Genomic DNA, 25,498 nt, shown 5'->3' on the forward strand with positions numbered 1-25,498 from the left:
ATATAACATGACTGACATACTGCCATTACCACCCCAATACTCCATACGTGCATCTGGTGTGCTAACACTGAAGTTGATACTAGATATCTGGACACTTTAAATAACCAAGTTGCAGATACTTTAACAAGCTATTAGTTTAGTTATTAATTCTCTCTTCCTTTTAGAAATTTCTAACATGGCATTATGGCAAGTAACAACAGTAGTATAATACCTATGGAAGTATGTGCAATGCACATGGTTACCAGTCATATTACTCCATTGACCTAAATAGAATAATTCAACAATTGCAACTGGTTCATTTTCTTATAAACTATTCACGTTATTATTTAATATACATGCAAGTTGTATCAATTTTCAATGACTTCCATAAACGCCTATCGATCTTTTGGAACTGTCTTTAAATTTAATACTGCATCTTTCATCAGCAGTTGCAGGCATTACATGGATTATTTTTAAATATACCAATTCAGTTCCAACAATAAAACTAACGAAAAATAATATTAACACAGAAAATAAAAACTTGTTCATCTAAAACATCTTATACAATACAGAGCTGCTACCAAAAGGAACATCTATAAAGCTTTGTGATTGCGGCGCCTTCGCCTTTGCCAATCCCTGCATTTCAGAAGGCAAATGCTGAGCCTGCTGAAAGGTGATATGGGGTTGGACAAGGAAGCTTCAGAAATGTCTAACATTGATCTGGGAAGTAAAAACAAGTACAAAAGGATGGATGCTGAAGTTGGGGCACCTGATACTGATTCATCAAGCAACTATCAGGAGAATGATATCACAAAGAGTACCAGAAATTATGTTATGGCTTGCGCCTTTTTTGCTTCTGTCAATTCCATTCTCCTTGGCTACGGTATGTAACCTTTGCAGAATTGTTTGACTTGAGTGATTCAATTATATTGCTATTGAGATTTGGATTGTTTTCACGCTGTTGGACATATCGGAATCTTGGTTATGCAAACACAGCAATCTAGTAATCAAACATTAATGATCCGACTTATTGCAAATTTTATTGGTAAATAATTCCTGTTCTAAGCTTATAAACACCCAATTTCTTTGTGTTGATGATGAGATCTAGAATTAGCGTACGGTGCTGGCGACCGCAGCAGACTAATTAATTACTGTAAACTGAAACAATTCATGGTCCTTCATCTTGATTTAGATCTTATTATTGATAAAGGATAGCAATGAAACGACACAACATCCATGATTTCGTAAAAGATGCAAGTGATCAACTGGTATAAATTTTCAAGAACAATTTATTTAGATTCCATAAAGTCAACATCTTCCAGTGTTTTGTTCCGGACTAAGCTGAATAAGTTTCTGGATCATCTTTTCTTATCAGCGAATCTTGACTGTGTAAATTTTATCAGAGTAATATCACGCTTTCAATGTAATATAAATCAGCAAAACTTATATTAGTGCGGAAAACAGGTTGGACTTTCCCTCAAATCATGTCTGGAAAACGGCAGTATTTTATTTCCTTGACTGTTTGCAATTTTTCTCTAAAGTCACATCAGGTGAGGTCCTTTGTTTATGCAGATGTTGGTGTGATGAGCGGAGCAATCATATTTATCCAGGAAGAATTGAAGATAACTGAGGTGCAACAAGAAGTACTAGTAGGATGTTTAAGCATAGTTTCACTGATTGGTAGCCTTGCAGGAGGAAGAACATCAGATGCTATCGGAAGGAAATGGACAATGGCTATAGGAGCAATCATATTTCAATTAGGAGGTTTAATAATGACAATTGCTTATTCCTTCCGAATTCTAATGGTTGGAAGGCTTCTATCAGGAATTGGTATTGGGTTTGGAGCAACCATCATGGGTGTTTACATAGCAGAGATATCACCTGCTATTTCAAGAGGATTTCTCACAACATTCCCTGAGATCTGCATTAACATCGGAATTCTTCTTGGTTATGTCTCAAATTATGCATTTTCCGGTCTACCTGCTAATATTAACTGGAGGGTAATGCTTGCTTTAGGAATTCTTCCTTCTGTAATAATAGGCTTTGCACTATTCGTAATCCCAGAATCACCACGGTGGCTTGTTCTTCAGAATAGAGTTGATGAAGCAAGAATAATTTTAATGAACACAATAGGTGATGATAAGGAAGTGGCGGAAAGACTTGGTGACATCTTACAAACTGCAAGCAAAGCAAAATCCATGAACCTTGAAGAGAAAGCTGTTTGGCGTGAAATTGTAAGGCCTAGTCCAGCAATTTATAAAATGCTTGCTGCAGGTGTTGGATTACAATGTTTCCAGCAAATTACAGGAATAGATGCTTTAGTTTATTACAGTCCAACAATTCTTAAGACAGCCGGGATTGAGGGTAACTCTCAGTTATTAGCAGCAACAGTTGCTGTAGGAGTTACTAAAACAGCGGCTATATTAGTTGCTCTTTTCCTAATTGACAGAGTGGGTAGGAAGCCATTATTGTACACGAGCACAATTGGGATAACAATTTGCTTGTTCTGTATAACACTTAGTTTGCCATTCATGGGAAAAGGGCCAGTTGGAATTGCATTGGCAATATTATTTATTTGCGGTGATGTAGCCTTCTTCTCTGTAGGGATAGGTCCGATATGCTGGGTTTTGACTTCAGAGATTTATCCATTGCGGATACGAGCTCAAGCAGTTGCTGTTGGTTTTGCAGCTAACAGGGTATGCAGTGGGCTTGTCAGCTTATCCTTCTTGTCTCTTTCCAGCGCTATTTCTGTGCCTGGAACTTTCTTCATTTTTTCTGCATTATCAGCAATCTCGGTTGTCTTTGTCCATAAGGTTGTTCCAGAGACAAAAGGAAAGACACTGGAGGAAATCGAGTGTTTGTTCAATGAGAACGACACATTGAAGGAGGGTCACGTAGAGCTTGCAGATACTGAGCGTTTAGTATCATAACAGATTGCTTCAATGTTTATTCACTGAAAGTGATGTACTTAAATTCTTAATTGTCTACAAGTGCACGTTCGAGTTCATACAACTGCAGGGGATTTGGTGTACATTGTTTTCATTTCTTGTCCAAATATGCTTGTAGACAGGGATGTTTTTAAAGTTATGAGTACTACTGGGTTAGGATTTAGAAGGAAAACTCATTGTTTTGGAACACAATGGAATAGAAAGAATTAGAGAAGGAAATTGTAAAGACATTTGTAGGAGCAGTTTTGGTCAATTTGCGAAAAGAAATCAGGGGGCGTACCTGGGTGGTATGGGGTTGGAACTTGATACTTAATTTTATGTGTTTGATACTAAATGATAGTTTCTTTTAATTTTAAACCTAAATGTATGGGTATGAGCCAAACCCACCTCCCCCCTTAGGTTTCAAAAACCCATACCTTGGGCGTTTGAGGTATGGGTTTGACAAATGAAATTTCTAAAAACAAACACAAGGTATGGTTTTTGGTCATTCTAAACCCATACCTTATACCTATTATGCTTAAATTCATAACTTGTATATTTCATTCGTGGTACTCCAGTTAAAACCTTACAGATGATCTCACAAGTGCAATTGTTACACACTAAGTTACTTCTCTTTTCAGTAACTCAAAAGACAAGTGAAGAGTTATGTACTCCTATTTCATAATAATCAACAATTTCATATTCACTCTTTTGGCCGTTTTAGAATCACTGACAAATTTCTCTCTTCTAACGGTTTCAAAATATTTTGACACACTTCCTTACTTGGATATGATATGCCATTATTGAAACTTTTTTATCTCACCTACTACAAAATAAATAATTTCACTAACTTTACTTTACATTTAATTTGACTTAGAAAAATTAGGCCGAAGACTAACCTCCTATGATCTAATAAAATGTTTATCACTCAACTACCCTGATACAAGTATAGGGATAAATTAAGGGCCGAATTACTAGGAATAGTTATACATAAAACATAGGTACTCTTGATCTAAAGCCTAAGCTAGGTCAGAGTCACTATGGGTAGAGAAAACTAATACTAATCGACAAACATAACAAACGATATGAAATAAACTTTACAAGACCCAATATCCACATTGCACAATTTATAACCAAAAAAGAATTCAATTGACAATGACTTGAGGTGACCTAATCCGAACGTAAACTCAATTAAATCTAGTCAAAGTAAGCGTATAAATACCGCAAAAGTCAAAATGTTTCGATTATTATGGAATGGAGAAAATACATTTTATATTAAATTGGCTCACTTTTTTGTATGGCTATCGTTTATGGTGATCATCATACTCATTTTTTTTAACACCCTAGCATAAGTAGAACACAAAAAAAAAAAAAAAAAAAAAAGCCATTGTGTGGCTGGCCACACTGTTGTGGCAGATTACTTGTAGGGTTACTTACTTGTATCGGTTACTTATTCAGGGGTTTACTTAGTTAGTGGTTACTTATTCAAGGGTTACTTATAAAGGTTACCTATTCACTTTCAAGTGTGGCAGGGTTAGGGGTTACTTGTATGGGTTACTTATTTAGGGGTTACTTGTAAGGGTTACTTATTCATTTGATTAGCTCGTTTTTTGTGTGAAAGTAACCCCTGACAGAGCAAGCGAGTAACCCTTGAATAAGAAACCCCTGTAATATACCCTGACCAAACGAGTAACCCCACAATAAGTAACCCCTACCCGTTATAAAAAATATAAAAATTAAAACCCTTATAAGTAACCAGACAAGTAATCATACGAGTAACCCCTAACCAAACGAGTAATCCCTACTCGTTAAAAAAAAAAAATAAAAAAATAACCCCTGACCAAACAAGTAACCCTCGCCACACGGCGTGACCAGCCACATATTAAAATTTGTAATTATTTTAATAAATTCAACCGACCTTCCAATAATTCCATGAAAATCAAAACGTTTAATTTATTTAAAGACGGAGAATGTATGTCCCCATTCTATTACGATTCCCTATCTTCTTTTCTAACAAAAATCAAATGTCGTTTTACATTCTTAATTATTTTCCTATGAGATTTTATGTGCCACGTGACACCTTCCTTTTAGATGTAAACATGGAAATTGCTTGAAATTGAACTTGTGACCTTTAAAAATGAAAAACAAGAATTTAACCACAATTCCAACATGAATTCATTTATTAAAGTTTCAATATACTAGTTGTCCTGTCGCGCGCAGGTGCGTGATAGTCCTAAATGAAAAATATTAGGTGTCAATATTGCTCATCATAATTCTTGGTGTCAATATTATTTTGGGAAACAAATAATTTTAGGTTATGTAAAGTTGTGGTGAATAGAAACATGACTTTACCGACACTTTCAGCAATACTCTTTGGTTGTCTCCAAGAGTAATGCTAATAAATATACTGTTTGTAAATCTTCAAACGACTTATAAAAATAGTTTATAGTTGCAATTGCATATTGTGTTTTTTGTTTTTTTAAGAAGGTTATGAGTTCGAATTGTATTTCTTGTAGGAATTTTAAATGACAAATGATAATGATGTCTTTTATAAGGTGAATAAATGAATTCTATTCTATTATAGTTTTGCTATTTATGTGTTAATTATAGGTGTTAGAATCGATTATTAATTTGCATATGAGTTTGAATGAACAATTTTGATTATATTTGAAATGACAGGAATTTAAATTTTTTTTAAAAAGATATAGTTTGTTGTAATATTTTAAGAGATTTTGTATGATTGACTTCTATGTGACAGCATAGATTACGAAATCAAAATATGGATTGATTTGTTCATAGACCAAAGTCAGAAAAGATATCTTTTAATGGCCCACTTTGAAATTGTTGAATTGTGTTGTGAATTGGGCCCAGCCTAGCAAAATGTTTATGGGTTGGTTGATTATTTAGTGCTTTTCTAATTAGTTGTTATGTGTCAAGAACTAATTTTATTTGACTTTCATTTGACTCAATTAGCTTTGTATAATGTGTTTGACTTTCATTTGACTCAATTAGCTTTGTTAGTTGCATTTCACTTTCATTAAATAATTCAAAAAGCTTTGTTTGAATGTGTTTGACTTTCATTTGACTCAAATAGATTTGTTGAATGCATTTTACTTTCATTTGATTCAAAAAACTTTGTTTGAATGTGTTTGACTTTCATTTGACTCAATTAGCTTTGTTGAAGGCATTTGACTTTCATTTGATTCAAAAAGCTTTGTTTGAATGTTTTTGACTTTCATTTGACTCAATTAGCTTTGTTGAAGGCATTTGACTTTCATTTGATTCAAAAAGCTTTGTTTGAATGTTTTTTACTTTCATTTGACTCAATTATCTTTGTTGAATGCATTTGACTTTCATCTAATTCAAAAAGCTTTGTATGAATGTGTTTGACTTTCATTTGACTCAATTATCTTTATTGAATGCATTTGACTTTAATTTGATTCAAAAAGCATTGTTTGAATGTGTTTGACTTTCATTAGACTCAGTTAGCTTTGTAGAATGCATTTGACTTTCATTTGACTCAACTAGCTTTGTATGAATGTGTTTGATGGGATGTAGAACGGTAGGTCGTTGGGCTACCACCCCACCCAATCAAACAAAATTTATAACTCAACTAACCCCTATGAAGTGTAGTGGTAAGTCAAGGTCGAACCCAAGGGAATGGAGGTTGAATGTATATTGCCTAAGTCAAGCTACTCCGAAGTCAAATGCGGGGTTTATGATAGAAACTAGAGCTAGAGCTAAATGATGCAAAGAACTTGTGTAAAATCAATATAAAAGACACTAGGGGAATGGATCCACATGTAATTGTAATGGAGAATGGTAATTTGGGAGGTCAAACCAACTAAGTCAAGTGATATGAAGGAAGATCAATCATGTATCCAAAAGAGCATACCAAGATAATTCTCCTATAGGTCTAACTAGCACCAACTACGCTAAACACTAACTAGAAAACGTCACAAGGCACCTCAATCGAGAAATTGCAAGTTACTAATCAATGGTCCGTATCATAGCAAGCTTACAATGCAATCTAGTGCAGCAATTAAAGATGGCCAAGCTTCAATAAATCACACACATGCACATGAATTATCAACCAAATTTAATCATATCATCCACTCCATCAATTATCCCCAAATTACTCTAATCCATCACTCAAACATGCTTCACCATTTCCCTAGCTAGAAAACTACTCACTAGCCATGGAAATCAAGATCAAAACTACACTAATCATCAGTTTCATCATCAACATATTTGAAATCAAAGATCAAATCAACAATCAATCAAACTTCAATTAAACTTCAATCAGACATCAAACAAACTTCAATCAATCAACAATAATATGGAAAACAAATGAAATCAACTAAAATCAAACTTGTATTGAAATCAAGGTGAAGATCCTTACAAACTTTGATCTAAAGATCAACTATAATGTAGGATTCTTGAACAATCAACCAAAAACCATGAGTTTCTCTCTCTTCAATCCTTGAATTTCTCTCTCTAAAATTCTAATAAAAAATCTAACAATATGAATTCTAATGTCCAACTTATCCAAAAATAGAAGGAATTGAAATAACTATATATACAAAGAGGAGGTCGGTATTGACGCCCAAAAATAGACCCACGACGGTGCGGGCGCTCGGAGGAGAGAGAGAAGTGCGCACGGGACACACCCAGAAAGGTGCACCCGCACGCACCAGGTGTGCGGCCGCACTCGACTAATGTGCGGCCGCACACTCCCCGAGTGCGCCCGCACCAAACTGGGTATAGCCCTCTTCTTCTCTTCGTCCTAGCTCAAGTGGTGCACACATCCTAGATGATGATGATGGAGGACAAGGTAGGCAGCAACTTCCTTGGAATTCTTGAAGAATATAAGCCATGAAATGAGCATATACAAGGCCTTGAAGCATGCTCCTTGGATCCCCCTTTGACTTGAAACTCTATGCACAAGCATTAGGCATGAAAAACAACGAAAGACCATGGAGAAGAAGCTCGGGAATTCTTGGACAATCAATCACAACCTACAAACAAAGGATAAAAAGCAAGTAAAAGGGAAAAATAACAAGTAAACTAGAAAATGCATAAAATAGAGAAACTAACTAAGAAAAATATAAAATGAAGAAAATAAGAATAAAACTAAGGAAAACTAAAGAAAGAGTAATAAAATGAAATGAAATTCATCCAAAAAGAGATCAAATGAGTGCCATAAATGTCACTCATCAGTGTTTAACTTTCATTTAATTCTAAAAGCTTTGTTGAATGTGTTTAACTTTCATTTGACTCAATTAGCTTTTTTAATTGCATTTCACTTTCATTTAATTCAAAAAGCTTTGTTTGAATGTGTTTGACTTTCATTTGACTCAATTAGATTTGTTGAATGCATTTTACCCTCATTTGATTCAAAAAGCTTTGTTTGAATGTGCTTGACTTTCATTTGACTCAATTAGCTTTGTTGAATGCATTTGACTTTCATTTGATTCAAAAAGCTTTGTTTGAATGTGTTTGACTTTCATTTGACTCAATTAGCTTTGTTGAATGCATTTAACTTTCGTTTGATTGAAAATGCTTTGTTTGAATGTGTTTGACTTTCATTTTACTCAATTAGCTTTGTTGAATGCCATTACAAAAATAGAGCATTTTAGCAACAATTAAAATTTGTTTCGCACAATAATTTTGTTGCTAACTTGACTTGGCAACAAATTGGAAACAAAAATTACTAGTTGCTAAAAGGCTTGTTGCCTAGTGATTTTGGCTACCAATTTAAAAAAAAAAAAAAACGTTGCTATATTGCATCAATTTATATGTGGTTGCCACAATTGTTGCTATGTCTTGCCCATTTGTTGCTTACTCTAGCAACAATTTTCTCAGTATTGTTGCTACTGTTGGTAACGGATTTGTGATATTGGTTGCTAACATTGGTAACAAATTTCTAATTATTGTTGCTTATATCGGTAGCAGATTTATAATGTTAGTTGCTAACAATGACGACGTAATATAAATAATGGTTGCTAGTAATGGCAACAAATTGTTGATATTGGTACCTGAAAATGGCAACAAAAATATCCCAATAGTTCCTTTGGTTGCTAACTATTACAACGATATTGGCAACCAAACATTTGATTGGTTGCCAAATCTAGCAACAAAATAATAATAATAATAATTATAATAATAATAATTATAATAATAATAATAATAATAATAATAATAATAATAATTATAATAATAATAATAATTATAAAAATGATGATAAATAAATAAATAAATATTTTGGTAAAACAATTAAAGTAAATAACAAATATTATATCGAAATTAAAATCCAAAGCCAATAAAACAAAAATCATATCTTTAAAATACTTGTACATCAAAGGCTAAACTAAAAGATAATATAGATCAAATAGGAAACGCTAAGAATAAACAACCAAATAAATGTTTGTTTAAGGAAAAATTGCCCGGAATAATCCCACCTTTGGGCCGTCCGCTAAAAATAATCCCACCTTTGGATTATTTTTAAATAATCCCACCTTTATCCTCAATCCGCTCAAATTGGTCCCAAGTGACCTGCTACTGGTTGAGTAAGTTTTTTTTTTTTTAATTAAGTTTAATTTACACGTTTCTCTACGTGATTAGTCAAAAAAATAAGTTTTACTTTAATTTTTTTAAAGATGATTATTGGAGTAATTGACATTAATTAATTATTTTAATAAATTATTAAAAATTCAAACAACCACCACCAGCCCCAGCCACCTCTACGCCGCCACCATCGGCCTAGACCCAGACCTTCGTTGCTCCCAGATCCAAGTCGGTCGGCAGTTACCGCTTCTCCACCTACCTCCGTCCGTCGTCTTTAAATTGATGGTGAAGCTGAAACAATAATTCCCATAACAATTGGTGATGCCGAAATTGATGGTGAAGGCCGAATTTGATGTTGATGGTCAAATTTGATGCTTTGGAAGGGGAGGGGGCTGCAATGGGACGATGGAAGGGGAGGGAGACGAAATCAGGGCGAGGGTAAGGGAAGGAGGCCGGGAAATGCGATGGGGGAGGGGATTGGGTTGAAATCGACGGGAGAGAGAATTGGGTCGAATTCGGGTTGAAGAGCAGGGGAGCGGGCCGAAACAGGGACAAGGGAAGGGGAAAGATGCCGGAAAATGTGGTGGGGAGGGGGAGGAGGCCGGAAATGGGATGGAGGAGATGGGTGGTTGCTGCGCAGGAGCCTCCCCAGCGGTGGCGGCAAAGCTGCGGGCTGGGTCTGGGTTTTTTTTTATTATTTAATTTTTATTTTTTTAAAGCTTTTTTTTTTAACTTTTAATTTTTTTTTTGTTTAACTTTTTATATTTGACTACTCACAAGCTGACACGTGTCAAGTAACTTGGTATAACAAGTTAAATGACCGGTTGGGACCAAATTGAGCGGATTGAGGACAAATGTGGGATTATTTAAAAATAACCCAAAGGTGGGATTATTTTTAGCAGACGGCCCAAAGGTGGGATTATTCCGGGCAATTTTTCCTTTGTTTAACTACTTAGAAAATTTATATAGTTTGTAGATAATGAAAATCTATAGTTTAACGAAGAACTGCATTTTGGATTAGGAATTGAACTTGTTCTTGAATAGCCTTCACAGCGCCGCTGTTTCATTAAGCTTTTCTATTGTTTCATTTAGCTTTGTAGTAGCTTCAACAAGACTTGCCTTTGTCTCTTCAAGTTCTTTGGCATGGTTTTGCAAATTAGTCACCAACTCATTTCGGGTCTTCGAACTAGGTTCATTCCTTGGTTTCACATAATAATTGTCAATAGCACTTCCGAGACCATATATTCTTCCATTTTTCCATCCACCTAAGGCTTCCAAAAGTAGCTCGTCCTCTGTTTTAGGATCTTCACTCTCCAAATTAGAGGCTTTCTTGTTCTGAAAATCATCCTATAAAATAATTAAATAAATAAAGTTAGTATGAGTATTGTCTTATGTTCTACAGAAGCATAATTACATTCTATTACAAACTTAAATACTTACCCAAACTTTTTGTGTCGTCTCATCCACAAAACCTTTATTCTCTTTAACATGACATTTGTAATACAACTCAGTTGCAGTAGGCACACGTTGTAGTTGTTTCTCCTACTCGTGTTAAGAAAGAAAAAAAAAAAACTCATTCAGAAACAGCCTACTAGAAGAATTAGTTAACTATTGCCGCAACACTGTAGCAACGACAGCGACAACAACACTGTAGCAGCAGCACAGCCGCAACATTGCAGCACTGCCACAATACTACAGCAGCAGCTCACTGCAGAAGCAATGCAGCAGCAGCAGCTGCAGCTGCACTGCCGCAGCACTTCCACAACATAGCAACAGCACTGCCGCCGCATCACAGTTGCAGCAGCACTGCCGCCACAACACAACAGCAACAGCACTGCCGCCACAGCATAGCAGCAGCAGCACTGCCGTAGCACTACCGAAGCAGAGCAGCAGCACTGTCACCACAGCACAGCAGCATCAGCATTGCTGAAGCAGGGCAGCAGCACTACCGCCACAGCACCGCCGCAGCAGCAGCCTTTTATGATAAAGAAAAAAAAACGGATCCATTATTTTCCACTAATTAGATCATTCATGCCAACAATTGATAGATTACACTACTACTAATTTGGGGATCACAATCCTTTTGTGAATAACTAATAAAATATCAAATATCAAGTTATAAATCATTCTGTAAATGACATACCAATTCAATTTAATTTGTTCGGTTGATTTAGATCCTTGGCAATGGATTAACATTTCTTTTCCAAGCCTCTTTCTATTTAACGAATATTGGGCAGACTTCTTTTTGAAGGTATCAGTTGCTCTAATAGCTGCAAGTCGTTTCCTAATGCTTGGGTGACACCATTTAGCACGATAACCTCTTGTTGTGAACATCTTACTCACCACATTAGAAAGGCGTCTAGAACATTTTTGCTGCCATCCTTTCTTTAACATTTTTGCCATTGAAGGATCCCAAGAGAACTTAGCCTTTTGAGCAATGATGCACCACTTGTTAGTGATATATAATTTATTAAAGGAAAAATTGATTTTGAATTGTTAAAAATTATCATGTTTCATAATGAAAAATACCTTAAAGGCTTTCCACCAAATTGCTTTTGCTTCTTTTGGAACCTTAGCCTAGTTAATCCATGGCCCCATAAAATAAGTCTTATACGAAGTTTCAACAATTTCATCCACAACTTCACGAGAATGAAACCTGTTTCATAAACACTGAAATTAGAAACAAAAAATAAATAAATAAATAAATTATATATGTATATGTATATATGTATATGTATATATACATATATATAAATTATATATATATATATATAAATATACCAATTCAATTGTATTGACTAAGGTTACTGACCATAGTCCCTCAGTTTTGTGCAATACTTGAGAAGCATCTGGATTACCCGTGTCATCAGGAAACTCTACTTCCTCTTCATTTTCGTTATAGCCAGCACCATCTGCATCATCAATTTCCATCTCCTCTTGATCCATATATAGTTCTTCCATATGAGAATTATAATTCATTTCACCATGTTATGATGTTTGTTGAGAAGAAAGTTGTGATGAAACATTAGGTTGACGCCTAATGATTGGACCCCTCCCATTAAAGCCACCTCTAGTTAGAACCATTTTTGTGTATCTGCACACTAGAAAATGAGAAAAGACAAGGTAATATAGGCACTATAAGAGTTAAATATACTAAAGAAGTAATATTAATTATATGATTTAAATTTCATATAATATAAAATTTAATTATCAAAATTACAATAACAAGAAGTTAAAGGCATTAAAAATATTTGAAAATTAAGATAATCCAAAGTAAAAAGTAAAATGTCTAATCTAAAATGAACTATTTTCTTCATCTTCCTCTTCATCATCATCTTCCTCTAATTCCTCCTCCTCCTCCTCTCCCTTTTCCACTTCCTCATATTCATTACAAGAAAGCTCTTGGGCTTCTTCCTCACCTACTTCAAATTCAGATAACAAAGGAGGATTTTTAATTGAAGCAACTTGGAATGCATTTGGCTCAACAGGCGCATCAATAACTCCTCTTGCCTTAATGTTGAAAACAAACCACCACTGATTTCTTTCATTACTACTACTACTAGGACAAGAAGTATAATATACTTGTTCTGCTTGATATGCCAATACGAACGGATCATACTTTGGATATCGTTTTGAATGGTTCACCTCAACAAGATTATACTTATCACGTATCCTAATGCCAGGTCCAACATCAAACCACTCACACTTAAACAACACTGTTGTATAACGCTTTCTTGCTCCAACATAAGTTAACTCTATTATTTCTTGTAGAATTCCATAGTAATCACTTCCTTGGATATTGTTCACACATATAACATAATTCATAGTTGACTTGTTTTTTCCATGAGAAAGAGTATGAAAATGATAGCCATTGATGTGATAGTGATTAAATTTTCGAACTCTTGTTAGTGGTCCAAATGCTAACGAGCGAACAATGTCATTTTTGATGCCCTTTTCTAATACCTATATTAATCAAAGGTTCAAAATGTCATTACGGTCATATAATAACATGCTAAAAAAACTAGTTAATCATATATTTAATTAGTATTTTATATTAGTTAAGTGACTTACATAATCTTTGAACCAATCAGGATATATGTCTTCATATTTGATCCAAACTTCATCTGAACTTTGGCATCTATGTTCTCTGATCATTTGTTCTTCAAACAAACTGTTAATTATATTAGTATGTAAACATATAGATATGTTACGAGCAACATGTTATGGTACTTTTATAGAAATTTACCTTTCATATTGCTGTAGAGTTTCAGAATTACTTAGAAAATATCGGTGAGCAACTTTGTAATCTTTTTCAACAAGGTAACAAAGTTGACCTTCTGACGAACTATGTCCAAAAGTTGAAGAGAACATCTCAGGTAAGTCAGGATTATTGTTCAATTCACTTTCAGCATGTGCACCCAATCCTAAATCCTTCACCTTAGAGTCAACTTCTTCTACAAAATAAAGGGAGCAAAAATTTGTTACCTCCTCGAGTAGGTAGGCATTACAAATTGAGGCTTCCACTCACGCTTTATTACCCACTCTCCTCTTTAAATGGTATAAAAACCTATAATAAAAAATGTCAAGTATCTTCAAATTAATTTTAAAAAAAGAAAGTAAAATATGAATTTTATATAATTACCTCTCAAAAGGGTAGATCCACCTATATTGAATCGGCCCACCAATTTTTGCCTCATATGGAAAATGAATAGGAAGATGCTCCACACTATTAAAAAAAACTAGGCGGAAATATTCTCTTTATTTTGCAAATAATTTTAGGAATATTTTCTTCCAATCGCACCATGTCAGTAATTTTTAAGGTGGTGGAGCAAAGATCTCTAAAAAATTGGCTCAACTCAGTAATAACATTCCACACATTTAATGGTGACAAGTCTTTAAATACCGCTGGTAGCAATCGTTGCATAAAAACATGACAATCATGAATTTTCATACCGAATAGCTTACACTCCTTTAAATCAACGCATCTACCTAAATTAGAAGCATGTCCATCAGGAAACTTTAATTTCTTAACCCATTCACAAATAAGTTTCCTTTTCTCTTTAGGAAACACAAAAGGAGCATTCGGTTTTAAAGTTCGTTTTTCCCCTTTACTATTAACAACATCTTGCGCCTCCAATTTTCGCCGTTTACAATACTCCCCCAAGTCTCTTCTTGCGTTCACATTGTCTTTAGTTTTACCCTTAACATCCATTACAATGTGAAACACATTATCAAATATATTTTTTTCAATGTGCATGACATCAAGATTGTGGCGTATCAAAAGCTTGCTCCAATATGGATGCTCCCAAAACACGCTTTGCTTTGTCCAATGGTGGAACTTTCCATATCCTTCTGCCTCGTTATCATCACCAATTATTTGCTCAAAAGTTTTTGGAAAAAAGATACTCGATTCCAAATGTCCTCACCACTCATTCGTGGTGGTGGGGAATCATTCTCAACTCTGTCTTTAAAAAAAGCACTCTTATTTTTTCGAAAATTATGATCATGGGGTAAAAACTGACGGTGACAATCAAACCAACTTTGTTTTCCACCATTTTTCAGAGTGAAAGCCTTAGTGTTTTCCATACAATATGGGCAAGCTAATCTACCCGACGTGGTCCATCCTGAAAGCATGCCATAAGCCGAAAAATCACTAATAGTCCAAAGCAATGCAGCCTTCAATTGAAAATTTTGTTTTTGCGAGATGTCGTAAGTCGGTAACCCAACCTCCCATAATTGCTTTAACTCTTCAATAAGAGGTTGCAAGTACACATCGAGATTCCCTTTAGGATTCTTCGGACCTGAAATTATCAAACTTAGAAACATAAAAGGTTTCTTCATGCACAATCAGGTGGAAGATTATAAGGAGTTAAAATGACGGGCCAACAAGAATATTGCCTTCCTGTCTTTCCTAATGGTGTAAATTCGTCGGTACAAAGACCTAGTCGGACATTTCTAGGCTCCGCAGCAAAAGAAGGGTACACATCATCTAGGTGTTTCCACGCCTCTCCATCACTTGGATGAGACATAAGGCCATGAACTCGAGGATTATCTTTATGCCACCTCATCTGCTCCGCAGTAGATCTTGTTACATATAATCTTTGTAATCTCGGGCCCATAGGAAAGTAAATAGGAGCACTATGAGGAGAATTGTTGCCACTTTCTCTAAGTATCTTATAACGACTTCCTTTGCAATTTAGACATTCTTTGAGATCTTTGTGTTCCTTCCAAAATAACATACATCCATTTGGACATACATGAATCTTTTGGTGCGGAAGTTCTAGCCCTTCATGCAATTTCTTAGTCTTGTAAAAACTATCTGTCATCTTGTTTTCATCTGGGCACATGTTTTTCATTAAGGAAGCAACACCATCTATAGCTTTATGTGGAATATTATACTCGCACTTGATGTCTTCCATCCTTGCAGCAGCAGACAATACAGACAACTTGCAGCCATCATACAATGGCTCTTCCGCTGCCTTCAACATGTCAAAGAACTTCTTGTAACTAGCATGTGGCTCTTCTTCAATATTTTCTAAACCACCTTCTAGTCCAAAGGAATCTAATACCATGTTTCTATATGGGTTCAATGCATCCTCTGTGGATATGGAGCTTCTACTTTGGGATTCTCTTTGGAAGTGCAGTTCACCATGAAAAAACCCATTGGAAATAGTTAGGCAAAAAACCAAGCATATAGAGATGCTCCTAAATGGTATCAAGAACTTGATAAAGAATATTTTGACACTGTGCACATGGAAATTTTATCACACCATCTATCACGACATTGTCTTGTGTGGTAGCAAATGTAATAAATTCATTGACCTTTTCAGCAAAGGTTGGAATAAGGAATTTTCCTTCTAACTATTTATAAATCCATGCTCGATCCTCCCTCATTATATAGCAGTTTCACCAAAAAATAAATGATACAAAATGCATAGACAAAGTAAGTAAAGAACTTAGAAGAATGACAATTTTATAGGTCATTTAACTATTTAAGGTCATCAAAATGAAAATTATTGTTACCAAATAACATCATATGAGAAGAAGCGTTCCCATTTTCTACACGCTCTTTCTAATGAACTTGAAAAGGCTTGATTCATGTCTAATATATGTATTTATAAATTCCTAAGAAAAGAAATCACAAATAAAGGATGTTATAAGGTTTTAAGGTCTTGTAGAACCAAAATCAAGCAAATTCGGCCAAAATGGGAAGAAGCGTTCCCATTTTCTACATGGTCCTTCTAATGAACTTATAAAGGCTTGAATCATGTCAAATATACATATTTATAACTTCCTAAGCAAATAAATAACAAAGAAAAAGCAAGTAATAAGGTTTTAAGGTTTGGTAGAACCGAAATCAAGCAAATTCAAGCAAAATGGGAAGAAGCATTCCCATTTTCAACATGCTCTTTCTAATGAACATGAAAAGGCTTGAGTCATGTCAAATATATGTATTTATAACTTCATAACAAAATAAATCACCAAAAAAAAGGATGTTATAAGGTTTTAAGGTCCTGTAGAACCAAAATCAAGCATTTTCGGGCAAAATGGTAAGACGCGTTCCCATTTTCTACATGCTCTTTCTAATGAACTTATAAATGCTTGAGTCATGTCAAATATATTTATTTGTAACTTCCTAAGCATAGAATCACAAAAACAAATCAAGTTATAAGGTTTTAAGGTCTGGTAGAACCGAAATCAAGCAAATTCGAGCAAAATGAGAAGCGTTCCCATTTTCTACATGCTCTTTCTAATGAACTTGAAAAGGCTTGATTTATGTCAAATATATGTATTTATTGCTTTCTAAGAAAATAAATCACAATAATAAAGCATGTTATAAGGTTTTAAGGTCTTGTAGAGCCAAAATCAAGCAAATTCGGCCAAAATGGGAAGAAGCAGTTCCATTTTCTACATGCTCTTTCTAATGAACTTGAAAAGGTTTGAGTCATGTCAAATATATGTATTCATAACTGCCTCACAAGAGAAATCATAAAAAACAAAGCAATTCATAAGGTTTTAAGGTCTTGTAGAACCAAAATCAAGCAAATTCGGGCAAAATAGTAAGAAGCATTCCCATTTTCTACATGCTCTTTCTAATGAAATTATAAATTCTTGAATCATATCAAATGTACATATTAATAACTGCCTAAGCAAATAAATAACAAAGCAAAAGCAAGTTATAAGGTTTTAAGGTCTTGTAGAACCAAAATCAAGCAAATTCGGGCAAAATGGGAATAACATGCTCTTGCTAATGAACTTATAAATGCTCGGATGATGTCAAATATATGTATTTATAACTCCATAAGAAAATAATTCACAAAAATAAAGCAAGTTATGAGGTTTTAAGTCTTGTAGAACCAAAATCAAGCAAATTCGAGCAAAATAGTAAGAAGCATTCCCTTTTTCTACATGCTCTTTTTAATAAACTTGAAAAGGCTTGATTCATGTAAAATATATGTATTTATAAATTCGTAACAAAATAACTCAGAAAAACAATGCAAGTTATAAGGTTTTAAGGTTTTGTAGAATCGAAATGAAGCAAAATTCGGGCAAAATAGTAAGAAGCTTTTCCATTTTCTACATGCTCTTTCTAATGAACTTATAAATTCTTGAATCATATCAACTATATGTATTTATAATTTTCTAAGCATATAAATCACAAAAACAAAGCAATTTAAAAGGTTTTAAGGTGTTGTAGAACCAAAATCAAGCAAATTCGGGCAAAATGGGAAAACTCGTACCCATTTTCAATATGCTATTTCTGATGAACTTGAAAAGGCTTGATTCATGTCAAATTTATATGTATTTATAACTGCCTAACAAAAAATTCCTAATAACAAAGCAAGTTATAAGGTTTTAAGGTCTTGTAGAACCAAAATCAAGCAAATTCGGGCACAATAATAGGAAGCATTCCCATTTTCTACATGCTCTTTCTAATGAACTAAAAAAAACTTGAATAATGTTAAATATATGTATTTATAATTCCTAATCATAGAAATAAAAACAACAAAGCAAGTTATAAGGTTTTAAGGACTGGTAGAACTGAAATCAAGCAAATTCTAGCAAAATAGGAAGAAGCACCCATTTTTTACATGCTCTTTCTAATGATCTTGAAAAGGCTTGATTCATGTCAAATACATGTATTTATAACATCCTAACATAAGAAATCACAAAAACAAAGGATGTTATAAGGTTTTAAGGTCTTGTAGAACCAATATCAACTAAATTCGGCCCAAATGGTAAAAAGCGTTCCCATTTTCTACATGCTCTTTCTAATGAACTTATAAAGGCTTAAATCATGTCAAATATATGTGTATTAGAAACTGTCTAAGCATAGAAATCACTAAGACAAAGCAAGTTATAAGGTTTAAAGGTCTAGTAGAAACTAAATCAAGCGAATTCGGGCAAAATGGGAAGAAGCGTTCCCATTTTCTACATGCTCTTTCTAATGAACTTATAAAGGCTTGAATCATGTCAAGTTGAGGCAGTAGATATGTGCGACCTTTGCGCGACATCTTCGCGGCCGCGCATATCTTGGTTCAATTTGAACCACATAACGAGCTTTGCACGTGATTATTAATGAAGATCAACGGCCTTGATTTATTGCTAGTGATGTCGGTGATGATGGTTTTTGATTTGAGCCGTTGATGATGCGCTTCAATGGAGAATAGAGCAGCAAAATGAAGGAGAAGGGAATAGGGGCTAATTTGGGGGGTGTTTCGTGGGTTTTAGATTTTATTTTCTTTTTAATTTCTTTTTCCTTTTTTCTTTCTTTTTTATTTTATTTTTATTAATTTGATTAGTTTTATTTCCTTTTTATTTATTTATTTTATTTTATTTTCTTAGCTTGTATTATAAATACCCCTTTGGGGTTATTTTCTCTCAACTTCCACTTAACATTATTCTACCCTAGATTAGATTAGAGTAGTTTTTAGTTCCTTTATTTTCTCTCTCTTAGGGTTAGATTAGGAGTTTCTCTCTCTAGTTTAGGAGTAGTTTAGAGAGAGAAAGCTTGGATTTTTCATAGAGTTTTGAGAGGTTGAAGAAGCATTTTTGGTGGATTTTTCTTCTCATTTATTCAATGAGTTTTCCTAACTTTCTCTCACCTTTATTGCTTTTATTTATTATTGTTTTTGCTTATTTATTTGTTTATTTGAGTAGATTAATTAGTTTAGTTATTTGATTCTTGTTTTTATTATTACTTTACCTTGTTTTCTATGTTTTTGTTCATCATGTTAGCTTAGGTTTTGTTCTAGGGAAATGGATGAAGATTATGTTAATTAATTTAATGATTGATTGTGATTAGTATGGAATTGTTTCTTGATTATTGTGTATGGATGATGCTTTTATGGATTAGACTCTTTCTAGCTAATTGATTCTATGTTCTTAATTGTATTTTCAATCAATTGGGCGAGAGTGAGTTGGTTGAGAGCCCTAAATTCTTCCATACCTTTGCTAGGCTAGTTGCACGAGAGTGAATTAGTTTAGTAGGATAATTAACATACTTAATTGTGCGAGAGTGAGTTAAATGTGTTAATTGTTCCTAATTGAGGTCATTTTCATCTAATTGTATGATGTTGTTGAATGCATTGATGTAATTGGATTCCACTTTCCCTAGTTCTAGTTGTTTGGTCTCAGTTGTGTTTAGTTTAACCTCTCTCTATCTCACAAGTTTTCCTACTAGTCTAATTGGCATAGATTGATACACTTAGTCCTTTTGGGTTCGACCCTTTACTTACCCCTATACTCGTATTAGGGTAGTTTAGGTTATATAAATTTCTAATTTGATTAGGGTTAGTATACGAACGACACTATCTAATCACTCGCGATCACTAATGAACTTGAAAAGACTTGATTCATGTCAAATATATGTATTTATAACTTCCTAAGAAAATTAATCACAAAAATAAAGCATGTTATAAGGTTTTAAGGTCTTATAGAGCCAAAATCAAGCAAATTCGGCCAAAATGGGAAGAAGCATTCCCATTTTCTACATGCTCTTTCTAATAAACTTGAAAAGGCTTGAGTCATGTCAAATATATGTATTCATAACTGCCTAACGAAATAAATCACAATAACAAAGCAAGTTATAAGGTTTTAAGGTCTTGTAGAACCAAAATCAAGCAAATTCGGGCAAAATAGTAATAAGCATTCCCATTTTCTACATGCTCTTTCTAATGAACTAAAAACAACTTGAATAATATTAAATATATGTGTTTATAATTCCTAATCATAGAAATAACAAAAACACAGCAAGTTATAAAGTTTTAAGGATTGGTAGAACCGAAATTAAGCAAATTCGAGTAAAATAGGAAGAAGCACCCATTTTTTACATGCTCTTTCTAATGAACTTGAAAAGGCTTGATTCATGTCAAATATATGTATTTATAACTTCCTAACAAAAGAAATCACAAAAACAAAGGATGTTATAAGGTTTTAAGGTCTTGTAGAACCAATATCAACCAAATTCGGCCCAAATGGTGAAAAGCATTCCCATTTTCTACATGCTCTTTCTATTGAACTTATAAAGGCTTGAATCATGTCAAATATATTTGTATCAGTAACTTCCTAAGCATAGAAATCACTAAGACAAAGCAAGTTATAAGGTTTAAATGTCTAGTAGAACCGAAATCAAGCAAATTCGGGCAAAATGAGAAGAAGCGTTCCCATTTTCTACATGCACTTTCTAATGAACTTGAAAAGGGTTGATTCATATGAAATATATGTATTTATAACTTCCTAAGAAAAGAAATCACAAAAATAAAGCATGTTATAAGGACTTAAGGTCTTGTAGAGCCAAAATCAAGCAAATTCGGCCAAAATGGGAAGAAGCATTCCCATTTTCTACATGCTCTTTCTAATGAACTTATAAAATAATATATATTATTTTATCGCCTTCGTTTTATTGCTAAAAGTGATTGAACGATTTTTAATTCCTTCTAATAGTTCTTTTGTATAGAACAAGATGACTTGTTTTCGTTTTATTTATTACAACATATTATGTAAATTACTTCTATGACTCTTAATAAATTAGCAACAATTTATAACACAACTTGCTTCTAATGGAAACAAATTAAAATGTGATGTCATTTTAGCAACAAATAGTAAAACAAGTGTCCCCAATAGCATCAACTAGAAATTTTGTTGCCAAATGTTTTGTAAAATGGCATTGCGAAATGACAACAAATAAAAAATATTTTATCATCTAGCAAAAATAATGAGACGGCTAATTTCTAATAGGAACAATTCAAAAATTTCTTGCCTCAATTTGTTTCTAAATCGCTACAAAAAAAAAAATTAGTTGTCAGAGTTTTTTGATATATGGAAACAAGACAAAATTTGATGAAATCTAGCAACAACTAGTAAGGCAACTTGTTTTTTAATAGCAACAAAAAAGAGATATATTGAATCAAATTAAAGTCAAATGCATTCAACAAAGGTAATTGGGTAAAATGAAAGTCAAACACATTCATACAAAACTTTCTGAATCAAATAAAACTTAAATGCATTCAACAAAGCTAATTGAGTCAAATAAAAGTCAAACACATTCAACAACCCTTTTTGAATCAAATGAAAATCAAATACATTCGACAAAGACAATTGAGTCTAATGAAAGTCAAATACATTCAAACAAAACTTTTTTAATCAAATGAAATTCAAATGCATTCATCATAGGTAATTGAGTCAAATGAAAGTAAAACACATTCAAACAAAGCTTTTTTTATCAAATGAAAGTGAAATGCATTCAATAAAGATAATTGAGTCAAATGAAAGTCAAACACATTCAAACAAAGCTTTTTGAATTAAATGAAAGTCAAATGCATTCAATAAAGATAATTGAGTCAAATGAAAGTAAAACACATTCAAACAAACCTATTTGAATCAAATTAAAGTCAAATGCATTCAATAAAGATATTTGAGTCAAATGAAAGTCAAACACATTCTTACAAAGCTTTTTGAATCTAATGAAAGCCAAATGCATTCAACAAAGATAATTGAACGAAATGAAAGTCAAACACAATCAAACAAAGCTTTTTGAATCAAATGAAAGTCAAATGCATTCAACAAAGATAATTGAGTCAAAAGAAAGTCAAACACATTCATACAAAGCTTTTTGAATCTAATGAAAGTCAAAACCATACAACAAAGATAATTGAGCGAAATGAAAGTCAAACACATTCAAACAAAGCTTTTTGAATCAAATTAAAGTCAAATGCATTCAACAAAGATAATTGAGTCAAATGAAAGTCAGATACATTCAAACAAATCTTTTTGAATTAAATGAAAATGAAATGCAATTAACAAAGCTAATTGAGTCAAATGAAAGTTTAACACATTTTTACAAAGCTTTTTGAATCAAATGAAAGTCCAATACATTCACCAAAGATAATTGAGTCAAATGAAAGTTAAACACATTCAAACAAAGTTTTTTGAATCAAATGAAAGTCAAATGCATTCAAAAAACCTTTTTGAATTAAATAAAAGTCAAACAATTCAAACAAAGCTTTTTGAATCAAATGAGAGTCAAATGCATTCGATAAAGATAATTGAGTACAATGAAAGTCAAACACATTCAAACAAAGTTTTTTGAATCAAATGAGAGTCAAATGCATTCAACAAAGCTAATTGAGTCAAATGAAAGTCAAACATTTTCAAACAAAACTTTTTGAATAAAATGAAAGTGAAATGCAAATAATATAGCTAATAAAGTTAAATGAAAGTCAAACACATTCAAACAAAGCTTTTTGAATTAAATGAAAGTGAAATGCAACAAACAAAGCTAATTGAGCCAAATGAAAGTCAAACACATTCATACAAAGCTTTATGAATCAAATGAAAGTCAAACACATTCTACAAAGCTAATTGAATCAAATGAAAGTCAAACACATACAAACAATGTTTTTTGAATAAAATGAAAGTCAAATGCATTCAACAATGATATTTGAGTCAAATGAAAGTCAAACACATTCATACAAAGCATTTTTAATCAAATGAATATCAAACACATTCAACAAACCTTTTTAAATTTAATGAAAGTGAAATGCAATTCACAAAGTTAATTGAGTCAAATGAAAGTCAAACACATTCATAAAAAGCTAATTGAGTCAAATAAAAGTCAAATGCATTCTACAAAGCTAATTGAGTCAAATGAAAGTCAAACACATTCTAACAAAGCTTTTTGAGTCAAATAAAAGTCAAATGCATTCAACAATGCTAATTGAGTCAAATGAAAGTCATACACATTCAAACAAAGAATTTGAATTAATAGAAAGTCAAATGAATTCAACAAAATAATTGAGTCAAATGAAAGTCAAACACATTCAAACAAAGCTTTTTTAATCAATTGAAAGTCAAATGCATTCAACAAAGCTTTTTGACTCAAATGAAAGTCGAACACATTCAAACAAAGCTATTTGAATCAAATGAAAGTCATATTGATTCAAGAAAGTTAATTGAGTCAATTGAAAGTCAAACACATTCAAACAAAGCTTTTTGAATCAAATGAAAGTCAATTATTCAATAATGATAATTGAGTCAAATGAAAGTCAAACACATTCATACAAGCTTTTTAAATCAAATAAAATTCAAATTTATTCAACTAATATAATTAAGTCAAATGAAAGTCAAACACATTCAAACAAAGCTTTTTGAATCAAATGAAAGTCAAATGCATTTAACATAGCTAATTGAGTCAAATTAAAGTCAAACACATTCAAACAAAGATTTTTGAATCAAATGAAAGTCAAATGCATTCAACAAAGCTAATTTAGTCAAATGAAACTCAAACACATTCAAATAGAGCTTTGTGAATCAAATAAAAGTAAAATGCATTCAACAAAGCTAATTGAGTCAATTCAAAGTCAAACACATTAAAACAAAGCTTTTTGAAACAAATGAAAGTCAAATGCATTCAACAAAGCTAATTAAGTCAAATGAAAGTCAAACACATTCAAACAAAGCTTTTTGAATCAAATAAAAGTCAAATGCATTCAACAAACCTAATTGAGTCAAATGAAAGTCAAAAACATTCAAACATAGATTTTTGAATCAAATGAAATTCAAACACATTCAAACAAAGCTTTTTGAATTAAATGAAAGTAAAATGCATTTAACAATGATAATTGAATCAAATGAAAGTCAAAAAGATTCAAACAAAGCTTTTTGAATCAAATGAAAGTCAAAAGCATTCAACAAATCTAATTGAGTTAAATGACAGTCATACACATTAAAACAAAGCTTTTTAAATTAAACGAAAGTCAAGTGCATTCAACAATGCTTTTAACTCAAATGAAAGTCAAACCCATTCAAATAAAGCTTTTTGAATCAAAGAAAGTCAAGTGCATTCAACAAAGATATTTGAGTCTAATGAAAGTCAAACACATTCATACAAAGCATTTTTAATCAAATGAATATCAAACACATTCAACAAACCATTTTAAATTTAATGAAAGTGAAATGCAATTCACAAATCTAATTGAGTCAAATGAAAGTCAAACACATTCATAAAAAGCAAATTGAGTCAAAAGAAAGTCAAATGCATTCAAAAAAGATAATTGAGCCAAATGAAGGTCAAACACATTCATACAAAACATTTTTAATCAAATGAATATCAAACACATTCAACAAACCATTTTAAATTTAATGAAAGTGAAATGCAATTCACAAATCTAATTGAGTCAAATGAAAGTGAAACACATTCATAAAAAGCTAATTAAGTCAAAAGAAAGTCAAATGCATTCAAAAAAGATAATTGAGCCAAATGAAAGTCAAACACATTCAAACAACTAGTATGACAACTTGTTTTCAATAGAAACGAGACAAAATTTGATGAAATTTAGCAACAACTAGTAAGACAACTTGTTTTTAATAGCAACAAAAAAGAGATATATTGAATCAAATGAAAGTCAAATGCATTCAACAAAGCTAATTGGGTCAAATGAAAGTCAAATACATTGATACAAAGCTTTTTGAATCAAATAAAACATAAATGCATTCAACAAAGCTAATTGAGTCAAATGAAAGTC

General features: G+C 32.7%; 1 protein-coding gene across 1 annotated transcript; it reads left to right on the forward strand.

Annotated features, from left to right (window-relative positions):
* Nucleotides 1-684: 684 nt before the first annotated feature.
* Nucleotides 685-2,909, forward strand: LOC145621549 (putative polyol transporter 4). The gene is made up of 2 exons (XM_081676280.1): nt 685-862; nt 1,552-2,909. Exons 1-2 carry the CDS (start codon nt 685-687, stop codon nt 2,907-2,909), a joined length of 1,536 nt encoding a protein of 511 aa, XP_081532406.1.
* The last annotated feature ends 22,589 nt before the right edge of the window (nt 2,910-25,498 follow it).

This window comes from Chenopodium album, chromosome 27 (genome assembly GCF_948465745.1).
Source record: "Chenopodium album chromosome 27, dcCheAlbu1.1, whole genome shotgun sequence".
NCBI classification, from domain to species: domain Eukaryota; kingdom Viridiplantae; phylum Streptophyta; class Magnoliopsida; order Caryophyllales; family Amaranthaceae; genus Chenopodium; species Chenopodium album.